We start from the raw sequence: 24,673 nt of genomic DNA, 5'->3' as shown, positions 1-24,673 counted from the left end.
CGGGGAGGGGGAGGTGGACATTCGCCCTCGTGTGCGTCCCTGCTAAAGGTTATGCATTTGGCTGTGTGTCGACAAGACGTTCTAGTGTGATTGAACAGCAGCGCATCAGATTTGGAATGAACGGCCGGACTGTGATAATTTCACAGCCTCCTTTAATCTCGGACGGCAGCACCACCGTATCAAAGGTGAGCAAAAGAGTGCAAGTGGGCACCAAGGAGGAATCGACCTTTTTCATTACACAATGGATGGCAATGACACCCTGATCAGAGAAGTAAGATTATATTTCAGCCTCGGTTAGACTGTCAAGCAGCCTGGTGTAAATGACACCATGGCAAGAATTCAAAGTTCTATTTGCTTCAACTCACACAGGGTAGCTGTGGAGAAGCGAGGCAGCAAGTAGTTGTTGTGAAGCGACGCAGCAAGTAGTTGTTGTGAAGTGAGGCAGCAAGTAGTTGTTGTCCATGAGATTTAGAAGCCATCCCCAAAAGCCAAGTGCCATTCCATAAATGAGAGCAGGATTTCACAGTGCCAGCAATGGCATCAGCACCTTTGTGAATAATAAACGGATTGACCACGGCAGAGGACCAACTGTCTTCAGTACGTGATACCACAAGCAACCACGGTGCAGTGGGAAGGGTCTCTGAATCAGTAGCCTCATTACGTTTACGTTATGTCGAAGTCGATGGAGAGGATGATTGACTCATCGTGAGCAAATCCCCCATGATTGCCAGCATCTCCGATGGCACGCTCTTTCCAACTTGGAGCCCCCTTCACAAGGGGGCGCACCAGCCTTAGGTGATTGTTCACACCTCCTGAACACCTGACGGAGGGACCAATGGGCAACGTGGGAAGGTTACAGCTCAGGCAATTATCCCTCCCTGGTCGTGGCCTGTACCAGGAGGTACATGCAAACCCTACCTGTCAACCCGGGGGTGTGAATTACGCATTACCCAGTAACCTTTTATGCGTCAGACGCGTGGGCCGGCCGGCCGGCGTTTAAAGCATCACATTGGGGGATGGATATAGGGCTTTACATCACAGTGGTAGACCATCACCTTGACCTTCTCGGGTAATGTATCATGAAGGCACCAGTGGCAACCTGATTATCCCTTGGAACCCAATGGACATGCCGAACGAAATATACACCTTGCTGTTCTAAATGGGTGCGCAGCTCATCGTCAGACTGCAAAAGAAGGTCCCTGTGAAATATGATACCCTGGACCATATTTAAGCTCTTTTGTGGCCTGATGGTTACAGAAACATCCCCCAGGTTGTCACAAGCGAGTAATGCCCGTGACTGGGCAGAGGGTGCTGTTTCGATCAAGACTGAACCAGATCTCATTTTGGACAAGCCCTCCACCTCCCCAAACTTGTCCTCTAAGTGTTCCACAAAAAACTGAGGCTTCATCGTCATAAAAGATTCCTCATCAGCTCTTTAATATACAAGGTACCAGGGTGAATAAGAGCCGCTGCCATCATTAGCCTGACGTTCCTCCTATGGTATGGCCAGGGAGGTGAACAATTTGGGGTTGTACTTCTGTACACTGAATTGAGCCCGTGAACACTTAGAGACTGCTGGTGTTTGACTACCAGCATGAGATGATGTACTACGTTTCATCGCGTGTCATCCACCCTGATGCCACCCACTCCAACCAGGGGCCCTCACCATGGGTGCCACCCAGCCGCAGCAAAGGCCACCTGGCAGGATGGCCATTGCTGGGAGTCTCGATGCCCCAGGGTGACAGGCATCTACTCCTCGGCGTTCGTGGGGAGTTAACGGCGCAGGCATCAGCAGAGCGATCCCTGTGTGCTCAAGGGACTACAACCAACAGGGTACATGGTGGCCCCACCATAACGGACTGGCTACCGTGCTGGATATCAGGTGCTACCAAGCGAACTAGTCCTTTATCACTGTCAGCGTAGAAAACGCACCAAGGAGGGTGACCTCACCCAACAGTTGGAGAATGAGCAGAAGTGCAGATCCAAGTCGACGATGGATGCGATAGCTCTCAGCGCATGATGGACACGATGCACCACGTAAGGCGCCCTTCCTCAGTTGGCTCGCTTTTCGGGAAAGTTTTTAAAAAATGGAGGTCAGACGCTACAAGAGACCATTACATAAAGGTCAAAAGGTGTGAAACTCCTTTTAGTCACCTCTTACGACAGGCAGGAATACCTCGGGCGTATTCTAGCGCCTCGGCTCGCAGGGTGGTGAGAAAGGTACACAGTGGAAGGGGTGAGATGGGAAGTGAGGGGCACGGGGAAGGAAATGAAGACCAGGGAGGAAGAATGGGCTACAATAGCTCAGGGAACTGTGAGTGGCACACACAAACTCACAAAAGGGCCGTGGCCTCCTTGTGGAAGGGAAAGGGGCACACGACACGGTGGCTGCATAAGAAGAGACAATTAGTGATAGCTACAGTTTTCTGAATCTATGAACTTTTCAAGAGTGTCACAAGCAGAATAGTGTCATTATGTTGAGTATACTCCCCTGTTTCCAGGGGAGAGAACAGCCAAAGCAAGTAGTGTGGGACAGAGAGAGCACACTGGAGGAACCCCAAAGTATTGTCCACATGCTCTTGCACAGAATTTATCACACAGTCATCTTCATACTTGCACTCCAAACATTTGAGCAGTACTCAAGAATGGATTGCACAATTGTTTTCTACATAGTCATTTCATGGATAAGCTACACTTTCCTACATGGCCAGAATTTACAACTGTGTTGTGTCTTATTTTCTTGAGTGTTTTCTTGAGCTCTACCACAATGGATGTCATGAATTTCATATGTTGAAAAGATTTGTATGAGGGGTGTTCAATAAGTAATGCAACACGTTTTACTTAATCGTTTTGTTCGAAAAATACAGAATTTGTTGTGAGACATCGTGGAATCTTCTCACTTCAGAAATTAGAGCTTCATGAAGTTCCGATAGGTGGCAGCCCTATATGTAGCCTCCAAAATGGCATCTGCAACAGAAGTGTATTCCAAGCAGAGAGCTATCACCGAGTTTGATTTGGCAAAAAAGCGCACATAGCCAAAGCTGCTTGCAGAAAGTCTATTGAGATCCGACAGCGAGCAAAAGAACGGTGAGTAGATGGATGAGGTGTCTGGTATCATCGCAACAAGATCATGCAAACCTGCCTGATCTCCCATGTGCCAGCCAGTCGCCCACACCCTTGACACCTGCAATGTGGGTATGTGCAGACACACTCATTCGAGGTGATTGATGGATTGCAATCAGACACCTCACTGCTCAACTGGACGGACATCTCTGGTGGTAGTGCTGGCACACTAATCAATCAGTGTGGGTATTCAAGCGAGTGTGCCTGCTTGATTCCTTGACACCTAACAGAAAACAATAAATGGTAACAAAGGACCATCTGCGCAGAACTGCTTGGGTGTTACTGAAAATCTTCTGTTGCACATCATCATAGGTGATTAAACATGGATTCATCACTTCAAACGAGGAAAGAAATTGTAATCCATGGAGTAGCACCATACCACCAGAGCTCTGAAGAAAAAGTTCAAAGTAGAACCTTCAGCCCGTAAAGTCATGGCAATGGTCTTCTAGGACTGAAGGCGTTATTCTTCTTGAGTACTACTTTGTATGCAATTGTAAGGAGAGATGGGCTAAATAGTGGTGTGGCAACTGTCATCAAGGAAAGCTGGACAGGAACAGAAATGATTATAAAAAAAGTTAAAACAACAAACAGAAGACTTACTTTTATTTCTCCAAATGTACGAAGACCCACTACAAATAATGCAGACCAGCTATCTCAGTGTCAACAACGATGAAGCACGTATGGAGGTGTCATAGTGTAGTGACTGCAAACACAAGTGGTCCTATTCAGTGGATAGTCACCAATGGGTCTGCCAGATCTCACATGGCCACTATTGGCATCAGATGGAAACTTACCATTCCATTACCAACCAACCTCGATAGGCTGTGGGGTTGTATTGATACATGATACCACAATTATGTTTGATGTCCTCCTACATGGTGCAATGATCAACTCCTAAGTGTACTGTGCTACCCTCAGTAAGGTGGTGTAATGCCGCTGCACTGAATTGATATGAAGCTGAAAAACAGGATACTGTAGTCAAAATAGTTGAGAATAACGTGGTGTATTGGAATCCCAAATGAAACCAACACTTTAAAAAAAAAAAAAAAAACAAAAAAAAAAAAAAACTTATTGAACACCAGTTGCCCACTCTTGCAATAAACACAGAGGTCAAAAGAGTCATAAGTTGCTTATCCAAAACAACATTGCCCAAGTGTCAACTGACCATTACATCCCACAGTTGTATTCCCAAATTTCTGGACTTAACAATGTCCTCGTAGTCTCATTTGGGCCTGCTTGAAGCATATGCCAGTAAACCAAAAGAGTCTAGTGTCAGAGTAATGGAATGGTTTCATTTTTCTCCGTATAGTACCACTCTCTGCATTTCAAGCCAAATAAGAGGTAAGGTTAAGAAATAAAAGGAAAAATATTAATGAATGCATATATTAATGTATTACCACAAAACTATATATTTATACATGTAGGACCTACTGAACATATTCATTGCAGGTAACCACTCACCAAACAATTATGTGGATGAACTGTGAAACATAAGCTCATGTAACTAATGTAAGTTTGTAACTATATATTTATCGTATCCTAGTGTGCTCGACTGACGTTCTATCATGGCTTTCTTCAAATGTATCCAGCCAGTTAAAGATTATTAATGGTGAGTAAGGAATCAAGTTTCTTCTCAATCATAATTATTCATCTCAATGATTATGCAAACTAATATTGTTACTTAGCTGAAATGTATTGAGGCGTGGGTCTGGCACTAACTGCAGTCGGGTATGTTATAAGAGGGCGTGTATGTGTCAATACGACCACTATAGTATTTTTGTCAGTTTTAAAACGACGCTAGCATTAGTAAACTCAAACATTAAAAACACTTTACGAAAGTCATGAAGTACAGAGGCTTTTGTGAAATTGGCAGTGGCCGTGTCTATTATATGAATAGGAATTTCTTCGAAACAACTTACTTGAATGAAAGCACTGGGCCAACTTCACTGAATATATCCTTCAATTTCTCCTCAGTTACTTCATAAGGTATATTTCCCACTAAAAAGAGGAAAAGATAATTTGGTGATTTCGTACATATCTTTGAAAAATACCTTTGAATACGATTCTATATCACTACATACCGAAAACAGAACGAAGAGACTTGTCCATTAAGCTTTGGTCCGTCATCTTTCACCTCAAACAGAATCTCCTCGTACAGTCGTACACTTCTTGTCTAACAATAACAACGGTTGTTTACAGCTTTCCTGGCTTCGGCCGCTTATGTTCACAGCTATAAGCAGTGTGATGTGTTTTCAAAGATCACAGCAGCAAATTTGAAAACAAATATTTATAAAGAAAATCTTTGGCAGAATGGTAGAGTGGAAATCGATTAATCAAAGCATTGTCTACTGTCTAGTCTAGTACTAGTACAGAGAACTCCTAATAGAATTTATATCTACAGGGAAATGATGTAAATACTCGGGCGAACAGCATGTTTTGAATGAAAAATCCGTTGTGAAGCGTTCCCGACCTAAAGAAACAGGGAATCATATGATACAATAAAACTGTGAGCACGAACTTCAGCAGATGCGATATAATGTGTGTCGTCGACATAACATAATATTGACGGACGGCAGGTCGCCCGCGTCCACGAGCATGAGTTACAAAGGGAACATGAAAAAAGAAGGCAAAACATTGAATCATTTAAAAGATAATTAATTTGATACAAAAGCAAGCAGTGGCATGTTATTCCACCTGCAGGAGTCTAATGCTTTGTGCTGAAATTTTTGTGTAATGTTTGGCCATGATCCAAGGTTATGCTAAATTTATTCAATTTTGTTCACCCTAAAGAAGCAGTAATTATTTACATATGCTCCTTTTAGAGCTGTTATATTTGTATTGGAAGAGTTGAAAGATTTTTTGAATAAATTCTTTCACCTGTAATCAAGTGAAATATATGCTGAGTTTTTTTCGTCAGCGTACAAAACATGGGAATGCAGGAAGTAATGTCATGGTAAGTTAATGTCAGTGACCTGTTGTTACTTGGATGTACCTTAGCAGACGCTTTTAAACGGGAATGTAATCCAGGTTTATAATTTCATGGAGGCACGTATACGTTATGTTGTATGCAGTTCGGAAATAAATACAAACTGTGTAATATGTTCGATTGACTGTGCAGCGAGAGCATTTACCTGTCGCAAGTAATAGAAGAAAGTAATTACGTAGAACTTACATAATCCTTAGTCAGCTAGTTGATGTCCTTTCTTTTCAAGAAAATTTGTAACATATTTGCTTTTTTTCCTATTGGCCTGCATTATTTCAGTGTTTTCTGCTCAGTCTTGGCATTTATATTTATGTATTTCCTGTGACGTCCTTATTGTCACTCACCATACAATTTTTAACCGTAATTTAATTAATTTTACCCGAAAAATTGAGTATGTATTTCAGTATAATTCAATGTCTAGTCCAATCATCTACAACAGTGTTCCTAATTTGTAGTGTAGTGTGTTGCTGAGAAGCTCATCGTAGACCTACTCAATTACACTGCACTTAAAATATCCTCTTCCACCTATTTTCTGACCCATTCCTGCCTTTTTTCCACATCTACATAATTTGTCACTCTGGGTCTACTTCAGAAGAGTTTGTGTTAGGCTAACTTAAAGAAAATCCTTATTTTGTTAGTCATTAAACTCATGTTGCTAATATTTTGGTTAATTGGTACTTTTCTCTCTATCTGTAGGTCTGCTTTCTTTCCTTTTCATTTGCTTTTGTACTCTAACGCCATCTTTTGATGTGTGGCAGAGGGTACTTGAGGTACGACTATCATGTCCTCCCTTCGCTGCTGATTATATTAGATGTATTGTTCATTCCAATAGGGTTATAATGAGAAGATTTTACAAGTTGTCGAATGTGGAACAAGAATACAATATTTTCAAAGAAAAACATATATGTTAATTAACATTCCAGACAGCAAGTGAAATGGCCCTCTTGGGGTGTGTTGGATCCTCTTTATTAATATTTCAGCTTGATAAAGGCCCCAGACTTACTAGCAATACTTAAAAACTGGTTGTATGAGTGTTCTGTAAACCACTTCAACGCTCTTTGCAGATTCTTCCAGTGAATGTGATCCTGGCATCTGGTTGTCTGACAACTAATTTAATGTAGTCATTGCACTTTATATTGCTCCAGATAGTTAGTCATGGGTATTTTCCTATTTTTATTGTTTCCGGTGATTTTTTTAACATTAGTGAAATAGAACAAAAACAGACCTTTCACATATCCATATGAAATATAATGTGTTTATTTACGTTATGGGTGAACCACCAGTTCCTGTGCCATTTGTCACTCCTCTGCAGGTCTTCTTGAATTTATCTACAGTCTTCCAGCATTGCTAATTTCAGTAGAAAATAAGAGTTGTTTATGAACAGTGTCAGAGATTCTGACATTATTTATGTATATTGTAAATGCACTGTTGGGGTACTCCCAAAATTTTTTTTATGTCTCTCGATTTCATTGTGTTAACAATGATATACTGAGTTCCATCCACTAGGAAGTTCTGAATCCAGACATAAATCTTGTTGCATACTTGATAAACTCATATTTTGTTCACTAAACCGCCAGTGTAGAACTGGAATGAATGGCTCCCAAAGCCAAGGAAAACTGCATCAACGTGGGTACCACTGTCTACATTGCTCAGGTAGTCATCTGAGTTTCACGAAATCTCTGTTAATTTTTACACAGGAGATATTAGTTCTCCAAAAAGGTTGTAACATGTGAACATTAAACTTGAACAGATTGATATCAGTGTTATAGGCCTATAGCTGTGTGTGTCTGTCCGACAAGCCTACCTGAGGCAATCTATAGTAAACAGCTGCTACAAAGGGAGCAAGTTCTTTTGTATATTCTGTGTTGCTTCATATGTTTATCTCATCGGGTCCAGATGTGTTTCCACAATGAAGCAATTTTAGGTGATTTTTCTATTCCTTGATCACTGATCTCTACATGTGCCATTTTGGTGTTTCTACACTGATCGAAAGGAGGAACCATATTACAGTCGCCAACAATGGAACAATTCTGGGAGACCAAATTTATCAGTTAGGTTCTCTGTCTCTCACTTCAGTTTTCATTTTGCATTTGAACTCCTTTAATGTCACTTACATTGCTCATGCACATTTTGATGTTGTTCAGCTTTTGTTTGTCAAAAAGACTTTGACTTTGCTTAAATGTGAGATGAACCTATGTTTGCTTTTTTTAACGAGGCTGTAGAATCACTGCGAGCCCTTTCAATCCATTGATGTTATCTACTAAGATACTCGACATTTTCTTTTCTATTACTTTTGACAACCATAAATATTTTCCTGTCTGTCTGGACATTCCATCTATTTATTAAGTTGTTTTCATCTTTTCCCCTGCTGTGTAAGTGATTTTTGTTTTGTCTTAATCGAGGCTTAACTTTATTTCCCAAATATGGTTTCCATTTGCCACATTATGGATACTGTATATTTTACATGACATGAAAAGATCACCACATACATGGCATGAAAAGATCACCACATGCCTACATGTTCTTCCTCCATGACTAATCAGGTTCAGAGATATGAAATAAAACAAAAATTTGCTGTCGCAAACAAGAGTAGTTTATTGTGAACTGCACTTGTATGACGTATTGACTGTTAACTATCATTAACATTAGCTTCATGGTTGTCAATAAATGACATTGATTGCACTCCGTACATGCTCAAAGAGACTGTAACTACAGAGCAGGCTTACTGTCTGTCCCACCCCTATTTAAGCCATCTGTTTCTTTGTCAACCATTTTATCTTCCTTTCCTATTAGTTTATAATTGATTACAGTTTCCAGTACGTTGTGTGTTGTTTCCTTTTAATACACCCGTGCTCTGTTTTTTTTCTTCCCCCCCCCCCCCCCCCATTGTATATTAATTTTCATTTCAGATGATTGATTGTCATTCTTAATGGGTTTCCAGGATTCCCATCCTTATGTTGTTACAGGGGTGTCAATTACTATATGAAATTTTAGCTTCGTATCCTTCCCTGTCTTGCTATCTGGTTTTGTTGTGTGTTCTGCTAAATATTGTTTGAAACTTGTTCATTTTATTAATCACATCAGTTTCATTTGCATAGCTAATGTTCCAACCAAGTAGCTGAAACTCTTCCATAACAGAAAAGCAGCTATGTATGAAAAGCTGCTGTTGCTGTTTGTTTGGTTTGTTGCTGATAGTAATTTCATTTTCACCCTTCCAACGTTAGTAAGGTGTTTTGTTGCTTCTGGTTTTTATAAATTTCTCTCTACGGTATTCATACTTGTCTCTGGATTTCCAGTGTTTCCTTATTGTATAGATACAAAGATTGCTGTCACACAGTTTAATTGCATAAAAGCATTATACTCATTGGACTGAATGAATTGCAATTCTTTACTTTGAATTATCATTTTATTTAATAATAGATAATTGAAATGGGTCGACAGAAGCGTCCGATCCCACGCGTTGGCTTTGACCCATGACGTAAGGGTGTTGTGTGTGACGTCATGACGGCGCGGAGTTTGGTTTGAGTGTGGCAGTCTCCAGTTCTGTTTTATCTTATTTTATTTACTTTTCTGATCTGTTCGTTCTATCTCGTGAGTTTTTTTTTTTTTTAATTTAAAAACACTTATTACTTATTTTAATTATCTGTTTCCTCCAATTTCTGTTTTAGTTTATTATATTTATCTTTCTGATCTGTTCGTTCTATCCTGTGAGATTTTTTTTTTAAAAGACAAGAAACACTAATCAGGTACTGAAGCATCTTTATCTTCTATGGGTTGCAGGGGTTACGACCCCTGGGGAGGTGGGTGGGTATTCATGCATGCCTGTCTTCACTTACACGTTGTAGCTACGTAAGGCGTCTAAATTTGTTTATATTTAGTTTGCCCCCCACCCAAAACACCCCATTTCCCGCACTTGTCCCGTTAGTGTCATTAGGCTTCTTGTGGAAAGAGAGTGTGTGTGTGTGTGTGTGTGTGTGTGTGTGTGTGTGTGTGTGTGTGTGTGTGTGTGTGTGTTTTTGTTTCCGCGATATTTGTGACGTCATGGGTCAAAGCAGACGGGCGGGATCGGACGCTTCCGTATTTCCATCGAAATGTTTTCAATAAATAAAACTGAAATTAGACTGACTGGTTGCTGTTTTATACTGCCCTGTGTAAAAGAACACCGAAAAATTTGGGAAAATTTTATTTTAATTACACTCCACTGTTTAAGCTCTATATCTTACTTGTTAGGCTGTCTAAAAAGACTTTTTATGTGACGGAGAAAACATTTACCTGTGCTGTACTTTTTCGTTGCATTCTTTGCATGTGCTCGTCTTCATGTATTGAATGTCAGATGTAATCTGCTGCAAACCACTGTGAAGTACATGGCAAAGGGTACAGCCCACTGACCCGTTATTACGACTTTTTCCTCAGCCATTCACGCATGGGGTGTGGGTAGAATGATTGTTCAAATGCCTCTTTTATGTGCTGTAATTAACTTAATCGTGTCGTGTCCTCATGATCCCTATGGGGACGATATGTAGGGGGTTGTTGTATAGTTCTAGAGTCATCATTTAAATTCAGTCCTAGAAATTTGTTTGTAGACTTTTCAGTCTAGTTCATTCGACATCTCTGTGACACTTTCACGCCAAAAAAAGCTGTGGCCATCTATGCTGCTGTTCTCTATGTTCAATAATCCACTTTTTGTGCTATTTGGTATGGATTCCACACACTTGAGCAGTATTCTAGAATGGGTTGCACAAGTGATTTTTAGTAATCTTCTGTGTAGGATGATTGCATTTCCATAGTAGTCTGCAAACAAACCAAAATCTGCCAACTGCTTTATCCACGGCTGAGCCTGTGTGATTGTTCCAGTTCATGTCCCTACTAAGTGTCACACCCAGGTATTTGTTAGATTTACAGATTCCAGTTGTGACTCACTGGTGTTCTGTTCATAGGGTATTATGTCTTGTCATTTTGTGGAGTGCACAATTTTACATTTGTGAGCACTTAAGGCCAGTATTACACTATCAAACTTCTTTGTCAAAGATTTGATCAAAGTTGTGATCAAATATTCGTCAAATATATTTAACAAAGATCTTTGACGTGGCGCTTAAAAAGGGGTATTATACTGTCATCATATTTTTCATCAAAGTTCAAGATGGCTGACAACAACAACTTGTTATTAACTGCAGCAGTTGCAAGTACCACAATTGCACTGTGTGCACATGCGGAAGAGAAGTGGGGGGAAAAAAACAGGAAACGTGCCTGGGTGAAGCCGTGGGTTTTACAATGACAAGATAAAAGCTTTCAACAAAACTTGTTACCTGAGCTTATAGTGGAGGACATAAAGTCATACATCAATTACTTAAGAATGGATGAGCATAGGCCTACATTTCTGTATGTGCTCAGTGAAGTGTATCCTCATATCACAAAGCACAATACTCACTTAAGCACTGCTATATCTTCAGAAGACAGGCTCACTGTAACACTCCGATTCCTTGCTACAAGAGAGAGTTGGGTTAGGTTAGGTCAGGTCTCCAATCTTCTTAATCAGTTTTTGTATTCAGGGTGCCTCACATTGTAAAGTGCTTCATCAGCTTCATACATCTCTAATAATTCTGTAGTTGTTGGTACACACCAATTGTATTTACTGGCAATGATTATAAAAACACTACAGATGACAGAACACTGTAGCGATGCTAGTGCTCCACGTGGTAACATTGTAGTGAACAGAGGACAAGTGACTTCTTTGATCAAATCGACAGCAAGGCCCTAGATTTGATCGAATATTTGATGACATTTGACAAAGTTTGCCTATTACACCATTAAATTTCCTTGACAAAGATATTGGACAAAGAAATTTGATAGTACAATACTGGCATAAGCAAGCTGCCGATCTATATGCCACTTTGAAATAATATCGAAGTCTAACTTTGATCAGACTGTATTTCATTGTAGATAACTGCACCACCTGTGAAAAGTCTGAGGTTAATATTAATATTGTCTTGAATGGTATTAATATACAAAATGAATAGCAAGAGACCCAGCACACTTCCATGGGATACACCTGAAATAACTCCTACGTCTGTCGATGATGCTCCATCCGAGATAACATGCTGCGTCCTCCCTACCAGAAAGTACTCATTCCAGCCACAAATTAAGCTTGGTACCCCATATCATCGTACTTTGGGTGATAAATGTAGGTGTGGTACTGAATCAAATTCTTTTTGTAAATCAAGAAATATTGCATCTACCAGACTGCCTTGATCCAAAGCTTTCAGTATGTTATGTGAGAAGTGTGAATTGGTTATGAGTGAGAGGATCATCCAGATGAGACTAAAGGCTGGTAATACACAGCATACAGTTTGGAAGTATATGCACCACAGACAGGATACATCATGGAGGAGAAAATGCTTTTCTTTAATAAACTTGAAGAATGAATAACAGAGTAGGGCACTGTCATTATGGGTGACCTGAATGCTGATGCTGCTACAGGAAGTCTAGGATGAGAAAACATCATTGCTCCTCATGGTTATGGGAACAGAAACCCGGAAGGAGAGAACCTAATTGATCTCTATGTGCAAAACAACTTAGCCATACAGAACATGAGGTATCAGAAGATGGAAGATCATAAAATAACGAGATGCAGCTGGGATGATAAGCGCAAGACTGTGATAGGCTTCATCATCACTGATAGAAAAATTGGTCTGTATCTTACAGATGTTAAAGTCATACCCAGTGAATGCCTACATAGTGACCACTGGCTATTAACTGCTGACCTTAAAGATGTTCAGGTGCCAAAGTTTAAACAAAAGAGAATGCCAAAGATTAAGACTTGGCTGTTGAAGGACATGGAAAACAATAGAAGGCATAAAGCATGAATAACAGCCGAATTACCCAAAACTGGGGAAGCGGAGTAGAAGAAGACTGGTCTTTATTCCAAGAAACCCTTGTTAGAGAAGTCACGGACATTTGCAGAAAAATGAGCGCCATGCCAAAAGAGAAGGAAACACCGTGTTGGAATGATTGGGTAAAAACAGCAGTGAAAGATAGGAACATACTGAAAAGAAAATTAAACCATGAAAAACAGATAACAGATAATAGATAAAAACGAATTAGCAGTTGAACATCTAGCTCAGTAATACGAGAGAAAGGAACTAGCTGTAAAAAGACTGGTCCAGGAAGAAAAGAAAAAGTGCTGGGAAGAATTTACTACAACAATAGAGGAAGACTGTCAGGGGAGTAGGAAACAGATGATGGTAACTTAATATGAACAGAGAATGGGATCAGGAATGAATGAAAAAATACTCAACATGGTGCTAAATGGAAATGGGAACAACACAACCATCAATGACTGTAGAGTAATTAATGAAGCCCTAAGTAACAGACACCCATTAACATGGTGTGAGGTAGAAACAGCATTAAAGAGCATGGGGAATGGAAAGTGTACAGGCTTTGATGATCTCAGCTCGGCATCATAAAGGCGGCTAGAATATTATGCTTAAATTAGTCTTATAGTGTGTTATCAGTGGTTTGGGAAGAAAATAGGATCCCAGAAGATTGGAGTAAAGGAGTCATCATCCCTCTGTTCAAAAAGGGCAGTCGACGAAAATATGGAAATTAGAGGCATCACACTGCTGTCATACACATTGAAGCTGTTTGAAAAGATCATAGAAATGAGAATTAGAAAGTAGTAGAACCTTTGCTTGAGGAAGAACATCATTGATTCGGGAAAGACTGAGGTACTATGGATCTTATTTTTGCAGTAAGAATGCTGACAAAAATGTACTGGGATTATGAAAGAAATCTTGTGATTATATTTGTGGATATTGAAAAAGTGTATGACAGTGTTCCTTGAAACAAGATATGGGAATGTTTGAAAGACCTAAGGGTGCCAAAGTACCTAATTGATAAATTCAAGATACTATACCAAAAAATGCTACTGTGTGTCCAGATAGGCAACGGACAATCAGAGTGGTGTGAAACAAAGAGAAGTGTTCAACAAGGAAGTGCCCTTTCACTACTCTTGTCTGTAATAGTAATGAACAAGATCATAAAATCTATCAAGAAAATAGACAGTGAACCAAATGCCCTGGTTTTTGCTGATGATTTGATAGTATGGGGAGAGAGAGAAGCTGAAGCACAGAAGAAACTTAATAACTGGAACAACACATTCAAAAATTTCAGACTAAAAATAAGTAAGACAGAGACAATAGAAATAACCATCAACAGGCAAGGAACAACCTCAAATATATTTCTAGAAGGAGTCAAAGTAGAATCTGTTCCACATTTCAAGTACCTAGGAAGCATCATCTCGAGAGACAACACCATTAAGTGGGAAATACTCAGTAGGACACAGAAAGCAATCAGTTTCTTCAGTCAAATCTGAAATCTTCTCTGGGATGATAAAATGCCATGAAAAGCAAAAGCAACCATGTACCACACCTATTTTATACCAATCCTAACAAATGGTTTAGAAACATGTACCCTACTAAGCAAAGACCTAAGCTGAATTCGGGCAACAGCAATGAGATTCATTAGAACTATGAACCAAACAACTAGAAAGGACAAAATCAGGAATGAGGTGAATAGAAATGTTGCTGTTATTGAGGTTCCTGTTACCACTGTCATAAAGACATGTGAGCTTCAGTAGTGAGGGCAAATAATGAGAATGAACAGCCAGAGACCTGCCAAAAGGTATTTCAACCTGAAAGAAGACCACAAGGAAGGCCAAGAAAATGCTGGATAGAGACTGTAAGATCAGATGTGGAGGAGAAAGGACGCAAATGGGAAGCTGTTCTGGAACAGAAGGAGAGGGTGAGCACTTATATACCACACCCAAGAAACTGAAGTTGGAGAACGATGATGATAATGTTGATACAACAAAGGGATCTCAAGAATATTGTATGGTAGTTTCGTGTATCATATCTGCAACCCTTCTCATAGACAGGTGTGACCTGTGTGCTTTCTTCCAGTTATTAGTCAGGAATGTTGTTCAAAGGATGTACAGTAGATTATACACACTCTGAAGAAGAAAAAAAAAAAGTACACCTAGAAAAAGATGTTGATTTTGATCCAGTGACTGCATATGCCACCTGGGGGGGGGGGGGGGCAGTAGCTGTAATGATAATGGTTTCAACATTGTCTCCAAACAGATAGCTTAGATGGTTTAGCTACCAGAGCGCCTTCTGTATCTACCATTTAATAGGGAATGCTCAAAGCCAGAAGGCTCAGTGTGGTGAAAACATCTGATGCAAGCAGGCAACCATGACACGGAGATGCACTTGTGCTCTTACAGCCAACTGAGTGAGTTTGAAAGGGATAAAATTGTAACTTTCTGAGTTGTGGAATGGTTCTTTTGGAGAACTGCAACACAAGTTGGATGTGCTGCAACAGTTGTGCAACAATGCTGGTATCAGTGGTCACGTGAACATTCTAAAAAGAGGTTTGGACATACCTGCAACGCAGGCACCCAGGATCGTCGCATTGTAAGAGCAGCAGTGGCACATTGTACTTCTACTGCAGCGTGTATAAGAGGTCTTGTGAGCCCAGACGTGTCAGTACGAACTGTCGCGAACCACTTATTAGCAGTTGTGCTACAGGCACGCACATCTTTACCCCATCTTCTGCTCATGCCACAGCATTGACATGCATGGTTCTACTGGTGGTGGCAGAGGATCACTTGAAAGATCGAATGGTGCACCATGGTCTTAAGTGATGAAAACAAATCTGCCTGGATGCAAGAGATGGTCGTTTGCATGTATGATGGAGACCTGGTGATCACTGTGCCATAGAGTGCATTTGTCAAAGACACACAGGCCCCACCTCAGGCCTTATGGTATGGGAAGCAATAAGCTATAACTCTTGTTCACCTTTGGTGTTTATGGAGGGGATGCTAACAAGCACTCAGTACATGCAGAGTGTTGTTAGAACTGTTCTTTTGCTGCTAAACCTGTGTAACTCAGCATGTTGTGAAAGACGTGCAGCAACTTCCCTGGTCAGCTTATTCTCCAGACTTGTCCCCAATTGAGCATGTGTGGGATATGATGGGACAAGATGTGATTCATGTGACTCACCAACCAACAACCTTACAGAACTGTGTGAACTGGTCGAGCAGGCGTAGAATAACATATCGTGGACATTATTCACCATCTGTATGTTCAGCTGGATGCCAAGGTCACCGCCTGCATTCCTGCACATAGAGGCTACACTGCATACTAATATGGATGTTTCAGCATAGGTCAATACCTGATACCTCATCATTTCACTTACTCCATATGCGCTCTTACAACAAGAAATCTTGAGTGACTCCCCTCCTCCACTGTGCCCCTGGCAGTGGCAATGTAGTAACAGGGGGTCTATTCTGAGCCACAAACTGGGTGTAGAGTCTATAGGGAGTTTATCGGTCCCTGGGGCTTTGTCCAATTTCAGCAATGTCAGCTGCTTGTCAATGCTACTGACACGTTTTACGTACTGGGTTGGTGCAGTAATTCATAGCATTTTTCCCTAAGTTTAATAAACACAACAGACACACATAACAGAGACTTCAGTTGGTAGTAATAACAGAGACTTCAGTTGGTAGTAATATGTTCTCCTTCACTATTTACGACAGTCTGCAATCATTGGGGTAGCTTTTCGATTCCATGATTGTAGACATCATGTGGTTTTGAGGCGAAGAACTTTCACAGTTTCATCTGGAGAGGAAGTTCTGTGAAGGTTGTTTGACAGAAGGTGGAAAAGATGAATATCTGAGAGTCCAAGATTAGATGAATGGCATGGGTGCAGAATGACTTCACAACCCAACTCATGTAAAGTGTTTTTCGTCAGCATAAGAGAATTCAGGTGGGCATTACTGTGGGTTAGCACCACTTCATGTAGTTTTCCTGGTTTTTTCTCATGGACTGCATGTGACGACATCTCAGATGCCAACAAAAAATGTCAGCAGTGATGGTTGCACCTCAGGGAAGTAGTTTGTAGTACACCACACCAATGCTGTCCCACCAAACCTTTTGTGGGTGTGTGCAGGTCTTTATAAGGAGTGTTGCTACTTTGTTTGGGCTCAACTACTCCTTTCTGTTCCTTATGTTAACATGAAGAGACCAGTTCTTGTCACCAGTAACAATATAGCATAGAAATGAGTGGTGGTGTTCAAGACATGAGCAAGCAGAGATGCATGTATGGCCACCTGCTGATGTTTGTAATTATGGCTTAGAGCATGCAGTACCCAGATATCCGAGCTTTATACCTTTCTCATAACACACAAATGTTACATGATGGTGGAATTATCACAGTTCATCACTTTGCCAGTTCTCAAGTACACGGATCTGCATCATTGTGGATTAATGTGTTTAATTGATCTTCATCAAACCCCAAAGGTCTTCCGGAATTTCAAGAGTCACTAATGTCAAAACCATCCTCCTTAAAACAAGAAAAGCATTTTCTTGCCATGATCTGCCCAATGGCAGTATCCCCATATGTGAAGCAAATGTTTTTGGCTGCATCCACAGATGCCACCCCTCTATTGAACTCAAACAGAAGAATATGTCAGAACTTTTGCAATTTCTCCACTTGACGTTCCATTTTCTAACGTCACAGCTCCACTCACTATCATCAAATGAGAGGATGACACTATGCAAACTCAAACAACAAACAGCAAATAAAAAGTGACAGCTGATAAATAAACCCATAGCAACCGCAATAGCAACGTGCAAAACAAAAATGTGGCAAAGTTGTGCACCAGCCTAATATTTTAGTCATCTTTTCACTGGTATGAGAATTAAATTTGGACAATACTCCTGGATTTTCCTTTGTAAAGGATCAGTTGAAGACAGAGTTAAGCATTTCTGCTATTTCTTTGCTACCCTCAATTTCAGTTCCTGTCTCGTTCGCTAGGAACTGGATATTAACTTTAGTACCACAAAAAACTGTTACATGCAACCAGAATTTCTCGGAGTTTTGTGAAAGATTTTTAGACAATATTCTGATATGGTAGTCACTTTAGGTTTTATGGATTCCTCTCCTGCCTGCCAAAAGGGAATCATTCAGCATCTCTCTATAGCCCTATGCTTTGTTTTATACCTATTACGCAGTAGTCTCTGTTTCTTTAGAAGTTTCTTTACAGTGACTATACACCATGGAGGATCTATTCCATGATGAACTGTTCTACTGAGTAAATATCTGTCCAGTGCATGCTCAAGTGTTCGTTTAAACTGAAGCTATAGTTCCTCTACGTTCTCCTTTCCTGGGCTAAAATTTCAAGTTCCTCATTGAGATATAACACTACTGCTTTTTTGTCTAGGTTGCTGAATATATAAATCTTTCTACTTGTTTTAATTGCCCTTTGTACTTTGATATTTGAATAATGCAGTACACCCAAAACCTAGCATGGTAGCCTCCCTTTGTTGGAGAAAGAGGAGGGGGGGGGGAGTGTTGTCATGAAGTACCTGCATGATAGTAACCCCCTGAGCACACATGGATTGCCCTGTTGGTGCCTGAGCTGATACATCCCCATGTGTGCCAAGAAATACATGCCTGTTATGGCTTGGGGCTCAGGGTTTCTGAGTAACAGTTTATTGGCTTGGTACCCAGCTGAGGCTGGGTGGTACCCATGGGGAGAGCCCCCGTTGAGTGGGTGGTCACATGACCCCATCAATTTCTTCAGAAGGGACCTCCAACTGCATTCCGGGCAGAACGGCTCGCACACCTTACCCCCGTCACTCCCCTCCTACTTCTCCTTGATTTTATCTCTGTCTTATTCTATCTTATTTACAATCAGGTTTCCTGGATGTGCCTTTTGCATCCTCCTTTTCAGGATTATTCCTGCATACAGGATGAAGGAACTGATGACTTCACAGTTTGGTCCTTTTAACTTCAACAATCAACCAATCTACAGTTCAACCAATCTACAGTTGCCCAATAATTGCCTTTTATGTTCTGATGTCTGGGTCTTACCTCAAATGTCTTTTATTGCTTTTGGTGAGTTTTTAGAAACGCTCTTTGAAATTAAAAAATTTCCATCCTCCATTACTATTTTTCTGCCTACCAAATGGTTATTTTCATGTAAAACATCTGTTCTTCACTTCTGCATGTGTTCTGGCTATTAATAACCTTTTTTTTGCAAACTGAAAGAGTGCGTGCTAGTTGGTGATATACGTCTACATCTACACGATTGCTATGCAGTTCGCACCTAAGTGTATGATGCAAAGTTCACAGATTCACTAACAGGCTGTTTATCTTCTGTTCCACTCTGGAATGAGGGGAAAAATTAACAACTAAATCTGCCTCTGTGAGCTCTATTTTCATCACAGTGTTCATTTCTGTCTAAGTAGCTTGTGGTCAATGTAGTATTTTGGCATTTGAAGGATAAAGTTGGTGATTTTAATTTCATCAAAAGATCTCACCACAAAATAAATCCCTTTATTTTAGTGATTGCTACCCCAACTTAACATACCCATGACACTCACTCCCCTGTTTCATGATAATTCAGAATGAATTGCCCTTCCTTAGACTTTCTCACTGTACTCTGTAAATCCTGTCTTGTAAGCACCCTACAGTACATCAGTAATGCAGTAGATGGACAAGTATAGTGTTGACAGTCTTGTTAGTAGATTTGTTGCATGTTCTAAGTGTTGTGTGATAGAAAAAATTTATTGGTTCACCATCTCTACAACATTTTCTGTGTGATGGTTGCAATTTAAGGTGTTCTTGATTGTAATCTGTTGGTAGTTAGTTTATTTGACAATCTTTAAATTTTTATGATTTAACATTTAACCAAAATGTAATGTAATTATTTTAATACTCAGGTGGAGAACCTAACAGTTCAAGGTCAATTGCCATTTACCCCAACATGCGGGTGTCTCGTTAAAATACTTTTGCAATTTGTTTTGATCTTCTTGTGACTTTGCTGGACAGTAAATGACAGAATCATTTGCAAACAGTGGAAGGAGGACACTCCAATTGCCTCCTGAATCATTTCTGTAGATTAAGAACAGCTGTTTGCACGTAACCCCACATATATCTTCAGATTCACTAAGTGATTTTCCGTCAGTTACTGTAAACTGTGACCTTTATGATGGGAAATCGCAATTCTAGTCACATCTCTGAGACAGTACTCCATAGAAACACAATTTAATTAGTAGCCAATTGTGAGGAGTGGTGTCATAATCCACATGAAAACTATAAAATTCAAACAATGGAAAATGTGGATCCCATCTCGATAGCACTCATTATTCCATTTGAATAAAGAGCCTGTTGTGTTTCACAAGAAGAATATTTTGTGAATCCTTGCTGGTTGAGTTATGTCCATACCTGCAACCTCAAATTTACTTGATCTCGCCCGACACACCCCTTGATTTCTTCAAGACGGACACTGTTCAAACACCACAGGGGTATTAGAATGGATACGAAAGATCTTTGTACAATGGTGCCATGCCTTGCACTGACATGCATTGACACTAGGGGATGCCATTTTCAACAATTGTTCTGAATTTAACAGCTTGTGAAGCTTGTGCAGGTAAATGGGGATCATTATTTTTGTATCATAGACTTAGAATTTTTGGTCTGCCTGACATAAAGTTACATGTACTGTTACTAGTGCATCGACAAAGGAAAGTATTGGAGGATACTACGGAGTCTTCAGAATTCTGTTAAGTCATGATCAGAATACGGAAGTTGGACCTTTAGTTCCAGTACTATGTGAGACTAAGGCAAAACTTGACTAGAACTTCAGTTATACCTTTCTACTTGGTTGTTTCCAGACTAGTGTCCCTTAAGTCAAATTGATACATTTACACTTCTCCATCATCCCTGAATGTTTGTAACATCATCATGAAATCACCCTATATATGCATCATCTTGCATTCATTATGCTTATTATATATACCACATTCCCCTCTCCCCCAGCTCCAATTCCTTCCTCTAATAGGAGATTTCATACACACAAATTGCAGTGTCTCACTAGAAAGAATGGATCATTTCAGTTAGGAAATTTTCCCATCCCTCATCACACAATGAGAGAAATTCAGTTTCAAAAGAAAAGGTGAGAAATAATCCCCTCAGTACCTGGTTTGAACCTAAAGAAATGGCGAATTATTTTTTATCACAAAATGGTTGCTTTTTGTTGAACAAATTGAGGAAAAATTCAGGGAAGTAACCTCATTTATCAAAATGTGAAGGAACTCCATCGTGATTAAAGTGGCAGCCCTTACTCAGTCAAATGTATTCATCTCCTGTGGGAAGCAGTGATGTTCCTGTCACCATGACTCCTCACAACAGCCTCAAAATGATTGAGGGTGCTATTTTTAATGTGAAATCACATCACAAAAAAGTGAACTGTGTACAAACCTGAAACAACAGGCTGTCCTTTTTGTGGACTGTATACAACAACGTCGAGAAGATAACATAGTTGACATTGGTGCTTTTATTGTGTCTTTTGAAAGGGACATATGTGAAAACGTAAACATAATGGTTTACCACAGTGGTGTAAACCATGTGTTTCACCCTCATCCGGTGTTTGCTAATGACAGTAAACTTTGCAAACACAGTGACCAAGCCCCTGTCTATAGCAAGAATAGAGATATCCACTTCTCCACCCGTGTCTGGTCCCGAAGGCCATGTAAATACGTCTTTTTGTGAGGCAGACGATTTCCTCACCTCCTGTGTTCGTCTACTCTCACACAGGGGCCTGCAGTTCCCAACCCCCCTGCCTTGAAAGAGTCCTATTCAGCAAGTACACCTAGCAGAGGATTACCTTCTTCTGGACGTATTTGACAGACTAACAGTACCTCACATTCCAACACAACCGGTAGTTGACAGAGGCATAAACTGTGGGTCTCAGAAAAATCTACCCCACTACCCCTAGTTACACATGCAACCATTATTCACTCAATGAAACTCAGTCCTACCATCACTTAACCCAGCAGTATATATTGCCCTTCAGGAAACACAGATCCATTTGGGTACACAATGACACCTGCCAGATTAATTATTTCATGATTACCATGTGTCTCATAAACCATTATCCGACAGAGCACCCACCAAAATGGATCTTCAAGAAGGGTAATAGGTCATGCTTTAGACAACTCCCTACCTGCAAATGCTATTCTGGAATGGCGTGTCACCAACATAATATGAGATAAACCATCACATGATCTTCTTACTGACATCCACCCTACTGAGGGCCTGATTGTATTCCTGTGGACCTCAACTATTTCAAGATTCTGGGAATGAGCTTGTCGATCAGTTGAGCAGAGTAGGTTGACGAGGTGGGAATCTTCGAAATGAGATTTCAAAATCCGACTTGCGGTCAACAATGTGCCTTCTGCTTTTGGAGGCTTTGAATGTGTTATGGTATGTCGTAGCCTCTACAAACAATAAAGTAGTCCAGTGTCACATCTCTTCTTAGGGAATATACCATCCTAAACATGGCTGACTGATGGTCACATTCTCAGATAAGAATACCAACTCCATTGTCATTGTGCTGTCCCGATGTTGGTGGCCTATGTCCTATTAGAGTTCCCCAACGTTACTGCTTTGCAGCAAATGTAGACGCTTGAGGACTCATTACCTTTGTTGATAGGTGAAGATATTTAAGTGGTGGATCTAGTTTCACATATTATCTGACAGAGTGGTTTACTTACCTGCTATGGTTTCATCACCTCTCTTTACCTTTCTGTGATGCAAACATTCTACTAGTAACTACAGGACTGCCAGTCAGGTTCAGAAGTTGACCTTGTGCACTGGCATTTGCCCCAGAGGAGTGTCTCGTTACTCATTGCTGGCACTCATCACTGCATTTTATTACTTTTTTATAGTTCATTTTCCTTCGCTCTGCTTCTTTGCGTCAAATGATACAGCGAAAGATTAAATTGGCTGTCCATCCATTCTTCCTTATGGAATCCTTTAGGCTTTAATTGTAAAAGGAAGAAGTTACTAATGACTGAATTGTTTAATACATATAACCCCTCTAATCAAACATTGATTCCCAATGGAAACCTTATTCTATGGTGGAAAGTGTTGCCACAGGGTCAAATCAATCGTATTGAGACCAAATGTGAAGCTACTTGAATAAACAAACATCAAATTTAAAACAGAAGCCATCAAAGTGCTATCAAATCAAAATGCTTGCATCAGGTACAAAATAGCTGATAAGGCATTTTTAAGCATAATTCAGTAAGTAGTGACTTGGTTGGTAATGGGAAAGCGGAATAACAGCACATCTGCATAGTTATATCTTTCTCTAAACATAATTATATACTTGTGACATTCATATGAAAAACTGTCAAAAATATTTTTTTGAATTCTGGATAAGGTGCTTATTTTGCTGTACTTCGTGAGTATAAATTTAGTAAGAAGTACCGTAACTTAATAGCTGCGTTGTAAAATCTAGGTATGGGACTACACTGATACATACCTGAGGCCTGTCTGATGCCCTAATTATATAATGTCTCTCCTGACAATTGTTAGGCGCATTTTCCCTGGTTTTCAGCAGATATTTGCAATTTTGTTTTTGTGTTGTGTAGCTGGAGTCACTCCAACAAATAGTGCTCATCACTTCTTTCATGCAGTGCCCATTATTGAAGGAAAGCTTTGGTTTGTTTCTCATTACAAACAGAATTGAAGCAGAATTTGACATGTCCATTTGATAGAGCAGTCCTGGATTTGTCAAGTGTGATATTATTTTATTGATATGTATTAGCAGGGTCAGTAAAACATGAAGAATAAACAACTGTCCAGCAGCAACTCAGTAGTGCCACATGGCTGGCGATAGCACTCAGCATGGGCCAAGGTGGAGCTGTGACTTCTGGAGTACTGATTATTGTTCATGTATTACTGTCCATGTTTAATACATATTGATGAAACAGGCATCGCTCTATACTGATCTAAGACCCCCAACCCCTATCAAATGAGCACATAAAAATCTGCTTTAAAAATAATTTTTAAAACAGACTGACATTTTCCATCAACACTGGGTGTCATATGTAATACACAATGAGCAGCTACACGTTTCAAAACAAAATTTCAAATATCTGCCAAAACACAAGAGAAAATATGCCTGATGACTCTTAAGAGAGCGAGCCTGTAGATTTCGTCTAAAATCTTTAAGTATGAAGATCTAGTTTCTCTATACACTATATAACCATAGCTAAGGAACTTCACTGAGATTTTGAAGTTTAGAATGATGTCCCTCATTCAAAGTTCCAGTTAATGAAAATAGTAGTGTGAAGAGTGTTAATATATGAGTCAAGTCTTCCAGTCCCTTAAAAGTAAACTGTAGGTGACGTGATGCTTGTGAGATTGTAAGAAGAACAGAAGATAGCAATTCGATAAATTGAATAATCCTGGGAACACCATTCTGTTAAGAAATGTAATTGGTACATAAGGAAGAACTCTTAAACTAGAAACAATAAGAAAAATAAGAAAAACCACCCACAAAAAACCTGCCTACGTAGGTGGCGGATAATATTAAGTTTCCTCTAAATTTGAAGTGGTGCCAATAAAATAATGTCAGTGTAACAAATGTTTTCCAATAGTTACTTCTAATTGGCTGAGTTTGTCAAGTATGAAATGACTTTTTTTTTTTTTTTT

At 40.0% G+C, this 24,673-nt stretch overlaps 2 protein-coding genes across 6 annotated transcripts in view; one reads left to right on the top strand and one right to left on the bottom strand.

Moving 5' to 3' along the window:
• The window catches only part of LOC126237146 (cleavage stimulation factor subunit 2 tau variant), a 104,829-nt gene extending 99,424 nt beyond the window's left edge, over window positions 1-5,405 (bottom strand). Inside the window, exons 1-2 of one of the 2 annotated variants that reach the window (XM_049946988.1) lie at window positions 5,205-5,405; window positions 5,043-5,121 (exon numbers count right to left, since the gene is read on the bottom strand). In XM_049946988.1, the coding sequence (XP_049802945.1) occupies window positions 5,043-5,121; window positions 5,205-5,250 (125 nt within the window). In that variant the 5' untranslated portion in view covers window positions 5,251-5,405. The remainder of the gene's footprint in view (window positions 1-5,042; window positions 5,122-5,204) is intronic. The other variant, XM_049946989.1, reaches the window with a different exon arrangement.
• A 32-nt stretch (window positions 5,406-5,437) lies between these two features.
• Window positions 5,438-24,673, top strand: part of LOC126237144 (protein phtf) — a 209,223-nt gene continuing 189,987 nt past the window's right edge. For 3 of the 4 annotated variants that reach the window (XM_049946981.1, XM_049946980.1, XM_049946979.1), the window contains exon 1: window positions 6,154-6,263. In XM_049946981.1, coding sequence (XP_049802938.1) covers window positions 6,163-6,263 — 101 coding nt within the window. In that variant the 5' untranslated portion in view covers window positions 6,154-6,162. Of the gene's footprint in view, window positions 6,077-6,153; window positions 6,264-24,673 lie in introns of those variants that run through there. The other variant, XM_049946983.1, reaches the window with a different exon arrangement.

This window comes from Schistocerca nitens, chromosome 2 (genome assembly GCF_023898315.1).
Source record: "Schistocerca nitens isolate TAMUIC-IGC-003100 chromosome 2, iqSchNite1.1, whole genome shotgun sequence".
NCBI lineage: Eukaryota > Metazoa > Arthropoda > Insecta > Orthoptera > Acrididae > Schistocerca > Schistocerca nitens.
This window is presented reverse-complemented; position numbering and strand designations above follow the sequence as displayed.